Genomic DNA, 12,083 nt, shown 5'->3' on the forward strand with positions numbered 1-12,083 from the left:
AAATACAAAAATATCAGAGCAGCTAGCTAAACTATTTAAAAGCTACATTCATGTTACATCCTTATCTTTATGTCTGCAAGCAAAAATAAAAATAAAAAAAAAGAAAAGTTCTTGGCACTTTAAATTGTGCAAAATTCAACATGACAACAAGACAGAAGTGTCACACTTCAATAATTCATTTAATCTCCAGAGGGTTGCACTGACTTTGTCTTTGTTATACACCGCACATGATAGCACACGAAAACACCTCGAGGTCGTGCAACATCTAGTCTGGCTCACTGCTCAGGCTCTGCTGCACCAACGCCGCTAAACATTTTCAATCTGCACATTTTTTTTTTCCACTGGCGCTCCAGCGATTGGAAGAGTTTCCATCCAAATCCCAGTTTTTGCATTTTGAAAACAAATTAACACAAAATCTAGAAAAAAAAAAAAAAAAAAAAAAAGAATCTTTCAAAAGGAAAATCCAAAAGACAATCAATAAAATTATTCTTAAAAAACAAACAGGCAACCAGTTTTTTTTTTTGTTTCTTTTTTTACAAAATGGCTTTCATACCTCAACATCTTGGTCATCGTTTGCAGTACAGCATATTGTAATCAAACTGAAAAGCACTCAAAGATTGGCTCGACAGCGGCTGAACACCTCGGCTGTGTAAACGAGTCATTTGTAATCCATAAATAACACTGGACAGTTTCAATATGTTGACTTAAGATTTGCAGAATAATTACAGTTTTCAACATCTTTTACACTGCGGTAGGACATCATCACATCATTTAAGACCACCAACGTCATAAACCTCGGTTTTTACATCTGTGTTTATATACGCTTTATGATTGGTTATATATTACATTTTACCAGCACATTTGTATCCATGTACAATATCTTAAATATCTTCTCATCAAATCAGTTTTAAAAAAAATTCACTCAAAATTTCAACACACGTACTTATGCAAATGTTTGGTTGGTTTTTGTTTTTCTTTTTTTTTCCCTATTAAGTTTGCGTCGTTGTAAAGTGCAAGGCAAAGATACAGTAAACTTTGAAATGTACGACACACAACGACGTTTGCATCTGAGGCGTGTCAAAAGCTTGCACACACACACACACACACGCTTTCATACACACTCTTACTGACGCACGCACACACACACACTCACTTCGTTAAGCCTTAAACCCAAAGTACAGACTTGGCACAACAACCACTAAAGCCTCTATAAGGTTTTGAGCGTGTAGCTGGCACACTATGGATACAGTAGCACAATCCTACCACAGCTGAATATCTACAGCGCCTCACAGTGATTCATCAGAACAAGTAGCCAAAATTAATAGCCGTTCTTTGTTTGTTTTCACCTGTACCCTGGTAGAAATGCTAGTGACTTTCGAGCTCGAAGCAGAAAAACTTAACAGTTTAAGTTAAATTTATGACTCCAGAATTTAAACACTAAAACCAATGTGAGCTAAATAAGAAAGAATATGGAACGGCTAATTTTGTGCCTCGCTTTAAGCTAGCTTGTGAGTTAAGTAAGCTAATTGTATTTAGCCATTTAAATTTCTCAGTACATTATCACATCTAAAATGTTCATGTTGTTACTCCAACTATATATCTATATTTCTACTTATGGCTCTGAAACAAAAAACAAATTCAACATATTGGTTTCAACTCCTTTTTAAATAGAAAGTGAAGAATTAGCTTTATTTTACTAGTTTATTTTACTTTCCACTCAATATCAAAGTCTATAAACATGATCTAGGGTCTGCTAGCGCACACTTGACGTAAGTTAGCCGTCAACAGGTAATCTTTGAGTGGCGTGACTGTAAAGCAGCCAGGTGCAGGCTAGCGGATAGTCTGACAAATAACGTTAAGTGACGTCGTTTTCTTACTAGAAAAACAGCAACAAGGTATCATTTTTAGAACTTAAACAGCGAGTAAATTTGGAGGAACTTTGCATTTTGTTTGTCATTTCTAAAGTGTCCAAAAAAATAAATCTCACATGAAAATGTCACTCTTAAACGGTAGCCAGGAAGTCTATGAAACCTATATTTTAGTAATTTAAGCCAAATAGCAACTATACTCAACAGAAGCTCCAAAAATATTGACTTAGAATAAAAATTCGTTCAACATGTATGTTCTCAAAAACTAGTATGGCGTTCACAAATGTCGCAAGCTAAAATGTGCCACTCTGAGGCGATTTCCACTGTGAGGCGAAGAAAGGCTTGGCGTGCATGCAGGGACACAGAACGGCGTCTAAATGTGTGATTGAACGTTTCAAAGGGGGAAGCAGCAACGCCAGGACAGCTTCACAGATTACCATTTAGGAAAATAAGGTATACAAAAAAATAGATATATATTTGTCTTAATAATAATAATAATAATAATAGCTTTAAACCACAGACAAGGCAAAAAAAAATAAAAAAATCCAATACATATTAGTTCTTATTCTTATATTTAGTATACCATCATGTAGTATGACAAAGTAAGAGCAACACACTGAGAAGCTGTTGAGGCGTTTCAAAGTGTCCTTGATGCTTCCTCCTCCTGTAAACACCGTCACCATTTCGCCCGGCGCCGCTCCTCACAACGGTTCTGAATTCAAGTGCACAGCAGGGGGAGAGTTCACTCCCACGTAAGTCACATAATAAAACCCAAAGATGTACTTCTAAACCCCGCCGAGTTCTCGACAAAATGACTCGCGTTTGGGTTTTTTTTTTTTGTTTGTTTGTTTGTTTTTTTGTTTGTTTTTGCGGCGGAATCGCACGAGTCCACTGAAGAACCACTTTAAAAAGACGACAATAGAACCGCCGCCGCGGAGCCGAACAGAACAGCATCTTAATTCACATGTTATTAAAAGTCCACACAAGTACATTCCTTAGGATTTTTTTTTTGTTTGTTTGTTTTTTTTGTTTGTTTTTTTTTGCAACATTGAAGATATTTTCCAGTTCAGCAGACGATAAAGCTGAGACGTCTCAGTTTGTTCATTTTTGTTGATTTTGTTGCCGTTGGGAGTTCTCATGGCAGTAGCAACAGGAAATAAATATGCAGTCCAAAGGCGAGTCAGAAGTTTTCTTCATATAAAGAAGAAAAAAAAAAAACAACAAAATATATAAAAAAACCACAACCTAGATTGTAACAACTTAGGATAAAAATTCAGGTTTACACCTGACATGCGAGGTGAGCACCACGTAAAACGCATTTCCTGGTTTTCCCACAACCTGCATGGTTCCTTCTTTGACTTGCACTCAGAAATAAAAGCAAAATGGCGGCATTAAAGCAATGCCACACAGAAACAGGCCCTGCTTTTTTTTTAAAAAAGAAGAAATTGGGGGATTACCTGCTGGTTTGCAAAAAACCAGACGACGAAGAAGTAAAACAGAGCAAAATGCTTAAAAGAAGGGAAGAAGGCATTACTTCAGTTTGTGACGCCTCTGGGAAACCGAGGGGCCTCATGACTGGACAGGAAGCGGGTCAGAGCGGGTCGTATTAAAGAGAGGCGACGGTGTTCAGTTGACTGAGGAATCTGCCTCAGTTGTTCCACTTTTAAGATCCCACGTTCCTGCAGAAAGCACAGAAAACGACGTCAATTACAGCACAAAAAAAACTTTCAATTCATTTTTAAAAGGTTTGCAAACTGTTGTCAAACTCTGTTGATGGAGCACTGTACAAACCAAACAACAACAACAACAAAACAAACACAAACAAACACACAAGAGAAACCTACAATATCCCATAAAAATGCTGCAAAAGAATATACATTTGTAAAAGAACAAACAGATTGAAGACTTTAGGAATCCTAAAACGACGCCAACGTTGACGCAAAACGTCAAAGAAAAACGCAAATATCATCGGTAAGGTTATCGAGGTTATGCTCTGAAATGAAAACATTTTTGTTCGTCACAAAGTCCAGCACAGAATCTTTTTATGTAAAAAAAATTTAATAAAAAATGGAGCCCAAAGCAACTGTAGAGGCTTCATTCTGGGTCCCCATCCTGTCTCTGTTGTGGAGGAGCAAACGGTGTTTTGCATATTCTGCTCAGAAATATAACAAACACGTTTTCAAAAACTCAGGTTTAAATCAAAATTTGACTGCTAATAACCATTTTACTTTTACCACGGTTTGTACTTTTATTGAACATTTCTTTATCCAGGTTGTGATCCACTTCTATTTAATCCGCTCAATGATAAATATGAATAAAACTGGCCACATCTTGAGGTAGAATAAATCTTTTAAATGTTCCTTTAATCATCCATTTTCTTACCTAATCCAAAAATCCACAAATTCTCCTTGAAACACTTGAGCTTTTACCTGAGAGAGAACTGTTGGACTTCTGCTTGTGGAGCTTCTCCTTCTCCTTCTTCGTTTTGGGAATCATCTTCAGCTTCATGCTGCTGCTGCCTTTACTGCTGCTGCTCCGCACAGAGTCCTACAAAACAAACAGTGGGGCTGGTCGACACGCTGCCAGAGCTTTGTGCGACACGACCAGTGATGACGCGTACCTCCTCGGAGCACTGCATGAGCGGACAGATCCAGTGGATGTCATCCAGCTTCAGCAGCTCAGCGCTCAGGTGGTTCAGGGTCAATCGGAGCTCTTCCTCCTCGGGAAAATCCGACTGAAAGAGAAGAAGAGGCGCTGGATCACTTGCTCCGTCTGAAAGGGTCAACATTTGCTTATGAGAGTCTTCTGAATAAATAGACATTTAGGAGTTTTAAACAACAACAAAACAAAAAAAAAGATGTCATGGGAATTTTAAAAGAAAATGATCTGAAGTGAAACTAAAACGCTTGTTTAAGAGTTAAACTATGACAAGGAAATTGCAGGAATACGTCAGCGTCCATAAAGTGATGCTAGTTTTGGATGCAGAGATCAGAACGAGGAACAGACACACTCTAGTTCTCAACTCTACGTTTGTTTGTCTGCACAAAGTGCTTTTGTTTAGAAAGGCACACGTCTCTGTGGATGAACTCAGGCTGAGCAAAACGTTCAAACGGAAACGGAGAGAGAACGGTGACGGAGCTGAACTCTTACCAGGAGCTTTCCGTCCAGCAGCATGCTGGTCTCAGCCTGGAGGACTTTACTGCTGTTGACGATCTCCACTGCTGTGCTGCGGCTCAGACACTGGAGCGCATAGAACAACCTCTGAATAAAACACTCAAATAATAAATCGCTGTTTCCAACTGTTACCTTCCTAAACTCGACAAACGTTTGGAAATCGCTGCCTTCACAAAACCAGCGAGGTCAACAGACACACGGCTGAGAATCGGTCAAAGCCGCCATGTGCGTCTCCGTCGCGGTCTCACCTCGTTGGTGGACACCTTGGCCTCGGTGAGCACCAGCGCGGTGGCGTTCACGGCGTGAGCCAGCTCCTGCTCCACCAGCTTGTGGGTCTTAGCCGCCTCGCGGATTCTAAAACGGAGGAGAGGAGGAAAAGTAGCAAAGTCACGATTGCCTAACTAAAGCGACACAACTGGTTGCAGTAAAGACGCTAAAGCTAACGGCGCCTACTTATTGATGAGCATGTCGGCCACGATGCCCAGCTGCTGCACCTGGGCGCACTCCTCCTCGGTGAGGTACTCCATGGACTGCTGGGAGTTGAGGCGTGGCCTGGCGGCGCGGTAGCTGTCGATCTTCCTCTTGTCCTCCCACGACTTCAGCGTGCTCTCAAACGCCTGGCCGCACAGAAACAAGCCACAAAACTGATCTTCAATATTTAGAAAAGTTAAAGATATACCCTCCAAATCCTGCGATTTCTTGCGTTTAGTTATGGAATAACACTTCCTCTGATAAAATTTTTTTTTTACGGTCGTTTACCGACCCAGATCTCTTTTTGTTTTTGTTTAACATTCATAAAGTCTGTCGGTGCCTCATTATTCGCTGGATCGTGCTTAAGGGGAATAACTGGCGAGCAAGCACACTTTTGAGCGGCAAAGGAAACCATGGAAACAAACCGCCCAAACGCGCTCGGCTCGAGAGAGAGAGAGAGAGAGAGAGAGAGAGAGAGAGAGAGAGAGAGAGAGAGTTCTCAAAGGTTTGAGCAACACGAAGAGGGAGCAAACACAGAGAGGAAGGATTTGATTTAAGGAGTCCTGAAATAGAAAGAAAGAGTCAACAGGATGAGCAGCAGACTCAGGACAGGAGAAGTATTTCAGGCCTTACTCTGTCAAGCTGTCTTCAGTTTATATATATATATATATATATATATATATATATATATATATATATATATATATATATATATATATATATATCAGTGACGTGAGGTGGAGGCAGGTGAGGCAGTGCCTCACCAGCCATCATGGAAAGAAAGAAAATATATAATCATAAAGTAATTTAAATTGTTATATTCATCCGGTGGTTTGTACTAAAAAATATTTATTTTTCATGTAGCTTCACCAATTTTGATTTTTATTTGTTCAAAATCGCTGAATTTTCTTATTTTCCCATTCAAATGCTTGGAAGCGATGCCGGTGAGGCAGCAGCGAGCTCTGCCTCACCTTGGATTGCGCAACCCCTGGCTCTGCGCTGGCTGCTAAGCGGAGAGAGCATGTTGCTTTACGGCGTCAATAAAATGGTTTAAACAAATTTAATATGTGAACTTATTTCCAATAATTTAGCTTATGTATATAATGTACAGTGCTTTTTGTCACCAACTGTGTTTGTGTAACGTGTTTCGTGTAATGAGCGATTATAAACGGCAGAGAACAGGTTCGAGGTGAGGCAGGCAGTTCTCTTGCCTCATGGCAGGGGGCGCTCAAGATCCCAGACGTTCGTCTTGTTCACTCCTCAACTGCCGAGTAAGTGACAGCGAGCTAGGCTAAACGATTCGGGAAGCAAGTCAAGTGCAGCGATAGATTATAATAGAGATAGTGATTTTTTTCCTCTCGCTTATCCCGACTTTCGACATGGATGACTACATTACAACACTAAAAAGTGGACTTTCAATCGAAGCAGGAGATAATATGTGTGTTTTGTGAGCTACAGTTTGTATGTGTAAGGATGCAGAAGTGAAACATAACCTGTAAACTGCTGTCAATCTATGCATCTATTTGCAAATCTGATTCTGATGACGTCAGTGCCTCACCAGCTATGAACCTCACCGCACGTCACTGATATATATACATATATACATATACACATACATATATACATGCTTTATGCTAATATATTTCAGTATATCTGGATGTGTGAGCTCACCCTGTCTCTGGTGAGCATCTGAGCCCGGTTCTTGTGCACAATCTTGACGATGCCGGGCGGCTGGATCCAGGCTTCGCCGTCCACCTGCACCGGGACGCCCTCGTCCCCCAGGATGGTGATCTTCACCTGCCGACACTGAGAGCAACACGGACAAGGTCTCTCGCCTGCACCTTGAAAACACACACCTGCTTCAACAGTTTCCTTGGCTTTTACATCCTGAAACTGGCAGCAGGTTAGAGCTGCAGCTAATGATTGTTTTAGTAATCGACTGTTCAGACGATTAATTGATTAACTGGGTAAAGAAATGAGCACATTATGCAGATTTTTTTTATTGTAAGCATTCTCTTTGCAATATCAGAAATGCATCAAAAAATACAAGTGAACAAATAATTCTACTCATTTTTCGAATAAGAAAATGTTAACATTTTATTGCCTAAAATGCAATTACACAGCTTCAGTGAACGCACCATCATTTGTAGCAAAGCACTCTGCAAATACAGTGTAGGGCTAATCTGTTGATTTTTTTTTTTTTGGATTAACTGATTACTAATTAGCAAGATTAACCTGATTACTAAACTACTTTTTTAATCTTAAATGCAAAAGTACCTTTTCTTGAATTGTTCCTCCAGTGAAGCAGTTAGTAGTTTCACTAACAATTAATCACAATTAATCTGATTAATTGTTCAAATGTGAGCATTTTGTAAGATGCACTTTTGTTCTAAATCATACAGTCAAATTAATTGCGGTAAAATTTTACTGTGGATTTTTGAAATCGAACCTTTTTTGATGATGTTCCCTGCTCACCGGCGTCATTTTGTAGCTAAATTTACAGAATCCCTGCTGAAGAAAACCCTTTCGAGCTCGGCATCGTGTGCACAGGAAAAGGTTTCTCACACATTTCTCACACAGACTCTGCTACCTGAGCGATGCGGTGGTGCTGCAGGTTGATGACTCTGGACATGGCCATCTGCATGCTCCCAAACACCGCCACCACCTCCAGCTTCTTATCGTCGAACGACGGCGCTCCAAAGTTCTGAAGACACAAATTATTCAGCTTTCAAAAGTGCTGCTGCTGCTTTCGGTGTCGGTGGCTGTTGTTGAAAAATTAAGTCAGGGGAAGCTTCAAAAGTTTCAATGCTGCCGTTTGTGGCGCAACGCAAAAACAAATTCGTCTCGTTTCTAGTGCAAATTTATGAGTCCACTTGAAATAAGACAAAATAAGCTGGATAACTTTTAGGAGCTTGTTTTAGATAAATAATTATTTCAATAAAAGTGACACAACCTGCCAGTGGAACAAGATATATCATGAGAAAAAAAAGTCTAGTTCCACTGTATTTCACTTCTAGCAAATACTTTCGATCTAGTTTCCAGTGCAAAAATATTATTACACTTGAAATAAGACAAAATTAACTTTTCAGCAAGATGTAGGAGCTTTTTTACTTCAATCATTCCCTAATAATGATGAAAAGTACTAGTTAGAAGTGAAATAATTTGCCAGTGGGAAAATACACTTTGAGTTAAAAAATTTTTATTAGATTATTTCATTTCTGCCCGGTACTTTTCATCAATATTAAGGAATTATTGACTCTCATATCTTGTCATGCTACTTGTTAGTTTTATCTCATTTCAAGATGTTTGCAGGTCCTGTGCTGCATGCTGCTGCTGCATGCTGCTGCTGCATGCTGCTGCTGCTGCTGCATGCTGCTGCTGCTGCTGCATGCTGCTGCTGCTGCTGCATGCTGCTGCTGCTGCTGCATGCTGCTGCTGCTGCTGCATGCTGCTGCTGCTGCTGCATGCTGCTGCTGCTGCTGCATGCTGCGTGTTTCTTCCTCTTCCGTTTCGAAGGTGGGGATGCTGATTGCTCACATTGTCCTCTTTGGTTCCTCCCCAGAAGTTGATTCCTCCTGCATAGCTGGGAATGTTGAGAACCGCCAGGCCCTGCAGGCTCGGCAGCGACATGGCAACGCCGTCACACTGTGGAAAGAGAAGAAGAGTTCAGGATGACGGGGGGGAAATGAAGCAGCTAAACTTGTGATTCTGCTCATAAGGAGTTATAATGAGCTGCGTCTGCCTGACCTCCAACTGGACTCTCTGCTCCAGGTTCTTGTAGGTCTTCTGGACCAGCTCTTTGGTCCCGAGGACTCCGTACCACATCATGTTTTTGGTGCGACTACTGCAGATTGAGAAGCGTTCAAATTTAGCTTTACTGAAGTTATCTGGTTTAATCAGCAGAGATGTCCTGATGTTTAATTACACTGCTGTGTTTGAGGGATTATGCCACGAAATCTGGAGGCAGTAACAACTTAAAACCTTAACAAAACAACTGCTGCATAAAAGAAAGTAGAAAAGGAAGAAAAACTGACTCGTTTGTTCAAATGTGAGTTTGAACATCTGTGCTTGAAAACGACACAACTGGAGTCGATTTTGTACCTGCACTTTTTGGGATGCTCGTCCCTCTTGTTGTTGAACTCCAGAGAAATTTTGGCGTCCAGCCCGATGCCGAAGTAGTTATTCATCACACACTTCTCTGTGCACTGACTAGAGAAACATGCAGGTTTTTAGTTAACTCAGTAAGACCCATTTTATCACCTTCAAATGCAAATATTTGTTTATTTTAATGGGGTTATATGTGATGAACGCAAAGTAGTGAATAGTTAAAGTAGGTCATTCAAAATGTTTCACAAATAGAATTTCACAAACAGAATTTGCTGCATTTCATACAACTATAGAAAATATTTCCTTTCAGAAGTCAAATTGCTGTTTTGTAATGAATACTTCTGCTACTTTGTGTAGAACCCGTTAGAGCTTGTGACGAACTTACACTGTGTCCTCGTTGAAGGTGACGGCGTTCAGACTTTCTGTTTTCTCCAGGACGATGGGCGAGGTGGGACTCAAACCTCCTGGACACAATAATCACATTTTAATATCATACATATCCTGGCTGAACATTTCTGGACTTATTAGGAATGCAAGAGATCGATTATTGAGTTTGTCTAAAGTTGATTGATCTTATCGATCCACTGGTTAATTGGTGGCCGTTCATTTTCTTAAAAAGTTTAGGCAAAATTTTACATAATATTCTGATTTATAATACAATAAAGCATTACATTTCAACATTTTGAAATACTAACAGAATAAAGAGAAAATTATGTTTTTACTCACATTATTAAATTTGAACTATAACAAAGTGGGAGCCTCTTCAGTTGCTTAATAGACAAATAAAAGATGGAAATAATAAAATATGAAAAACCCTTAATTTCCCATGAATAGAGATGTTTGTCGTTGCTCTTGAAAGAATACAAACATTTTTCTCAAAATCAATCGTGTCTATTGGAATGTTTCTTTTAACACTCTAAGTCCTAAACGGAGCGCCAGCGATCCAGCCAGATTTGCAGAACCGTAATTCCTCGACACTTTGAAAGATTCCAACGGTTTCTGAAAGGGGAGGCGTTGCGCCTTCTAGCCAACATCGGGTTATTACGGTAACTTCTCTGCCGCTGAGGGTTGTTGTTATGGATAAATGGGCAAATATATTTTCTCAGAGGACGTTTAAAGAACTGCATACAATTGAAATAAGCAAAAAAAAAATCCAGAGGGAGATTTTAAATTTTGGACAAAAAGGGTTTTGTGTCACGCTACACATGTTTTGCGTCCTCGCCTGCCAGTCGTTATTCAAGACGGTGACGCAGCTCCGCCATACAGCTCGGCTGAGTGAGCATTAAGGTGAAACTTAAGGACTTGTTGAGTGTTTATATTTCTAAACTGAACCACATAAATAACATTTTGTATCCCGATGCAGACTTTGTTTGGACCGTTTCTCTTTCCCATTCTGGGATCTCTCCGCCATATTTGTTTCTGTATCAACTGCCTCCACTTAGGGATGGCCAGCTGGAAGGTCTAAGTGGACGTTATTTATTAATTCATTGGAACTAATTCTAATCTAATAAAACATTAATTGACAATTAATCACAGGGACCCTGGGCCATGAGCCTAATCTGACACCTACGTGTGTCGGCATCCTTCAGCTCTTCGCTGTTCTCCCTGGTGATGGAGGATGAAGACGGCATCCTCTGGACCTGCGTGTGTCTGTTCTGCTCATCAACCACTGAAACGACGGAGGTCAGTCAGTGAGTCGCTCAAAGCTTTTTGAATTAAACCAGCAGTGGAGGGTGGAGCTACCTTTCTCAGCCTGTTCGATGATCTGCCTCAGGGCTTTCTTCAGGCTGTTGGCTCGGAGCATCAGCTGCTCTTTGGACCGATACGTTTTGCCCTCAGAGCCCGACTCGCCGCCACTTTCACCAGGGCTTGAGCCGCCACTCTCCTGGCTCGGCGCTGAACCTGCCGGCACCACCTGTGTGAAAGCAGATAGGAAACGTAAATCCCATAACACCTGCAAGGCAAAGATGTTTTATACTTATTACGTCAGTTTTGGTGAAATCCCAGAAAGAGATCGGCTACGTCTCACAAGTAGATCCACTGAATTCCTTCTGATGTCTACATTTTAACTGTGTGCGACAGGAGAAGGCTGAGGACTTTGTGAACATTTGCAGCGAGGCGGGCTGCAGGATCAGGGTCTGAAATCCTGTGCAGTTCTCAATTTGTCGAGCAGCAGCGTGAAATCCTTCAGATATTTCAGGGCTTTACTTTTATTTTCTCCATAAGATAAATCAATATGAGAATAAAGAAGCTTCAGCAGGAACAAAGCTGTGACTTTCAGGGATCCTGATGAGATGAGAACATTTCCAAAAAACTAAGTTAACGCTGTGAATATTTAGTATGCAGGACCTTGGAAAAGTATTTATATCCCTTGGACTTTTCACATATAATCATAATACAAACACAAACTCCAAATCCTTCTTTATATGCAATATTATGTGATAAACCAACACAACATCACCA

The 12,083-nt window shown here is 40.4% G+C and overlaps 1 protein-coding gene across 6 annotated transcripts in view; it reads right to left on the reverse strand.

The window, feature by feature from the left end:
- Positions 1-160: 160 nt before the first annotated feature.
- si:dkey-172j4.3 (diacylglycerol kinase eta) overlaps positions 161-12,083 on the reverse strand; it is an 89,272-nt gene continuing 77,349 nt past the window's right edge. For 5 of the 6 annotated variants that reach the window (XM_044096987.1, XM_044096991.1, XM_044096989.1 and 2 more), the window contains 14 exons: positions 11,364-11,535; positions 11,191-11,289; positions 10,006-10,084; positions 9,615-9,722; positions 9,261-9,357; positions 9,051-9,158; positions 8,104-8,217; positions 7,185-7,319; positions 5,496-5,659; positions 5,291-5,396; positions 5,019-5,129; positions 4,489-4,602; positions 4,298-4,415; positions 161-3,547 (listed from right to left, as the gene is read on the reverse strand). In XM_044096987.1, the coding sequence (XP_043952922.1) occupies positions 3,495-3,547; positions 4,298-4,415; positions 4,489-4,602; positions 5,019-5,129; positions 5,291-5,396; positions 5,496-5,659; positions 7,185-7,319; positions 8,104-8,217; positions 9,051-9,158; positions 9,261-9,357; positions 9,615-9,722; positions 10,006-10,084; positions 11,191-11,289; positions 11,364-11,535 (1,578 nt within the window). In that variant the 3' untranslated portion in view covers positions 161-3,494. The remainder of the gene's footprint in view (positions 3,548-4,297; positions 4,416-4,488; positions 4,603-5,018; positions 5,130-5,290; positions 5,397-5,495; positions 5,660-7,184; positions 7,320-8,103; positions 8,218-9,050; positions 9,159-9,260; positions 9,358-9,614; positions 9,723-10,005; positions 10,085-11,190; positions 11,290-11,363; positions 11,536-12,083) is intronic. The other variant, XM_044096988.1, reaches the window with a different exon arrangement.

Source organism: Gambusia affinis, linkage group LG18 (assembly GCF_019740435.1).
Source record: "Gambusia affinis linkage group LG18, SWU_Gaff_1.0, whole genome shotgun sequence".
In the NCBI taxonomy this organism is placed as follows: domain Eukaryota; kingdom Metazoa; phylum Chordata; class Actinopteri; order Cyprinodontiformes; family Poeciliidae; genus Gambusia; species Gambusia affinis.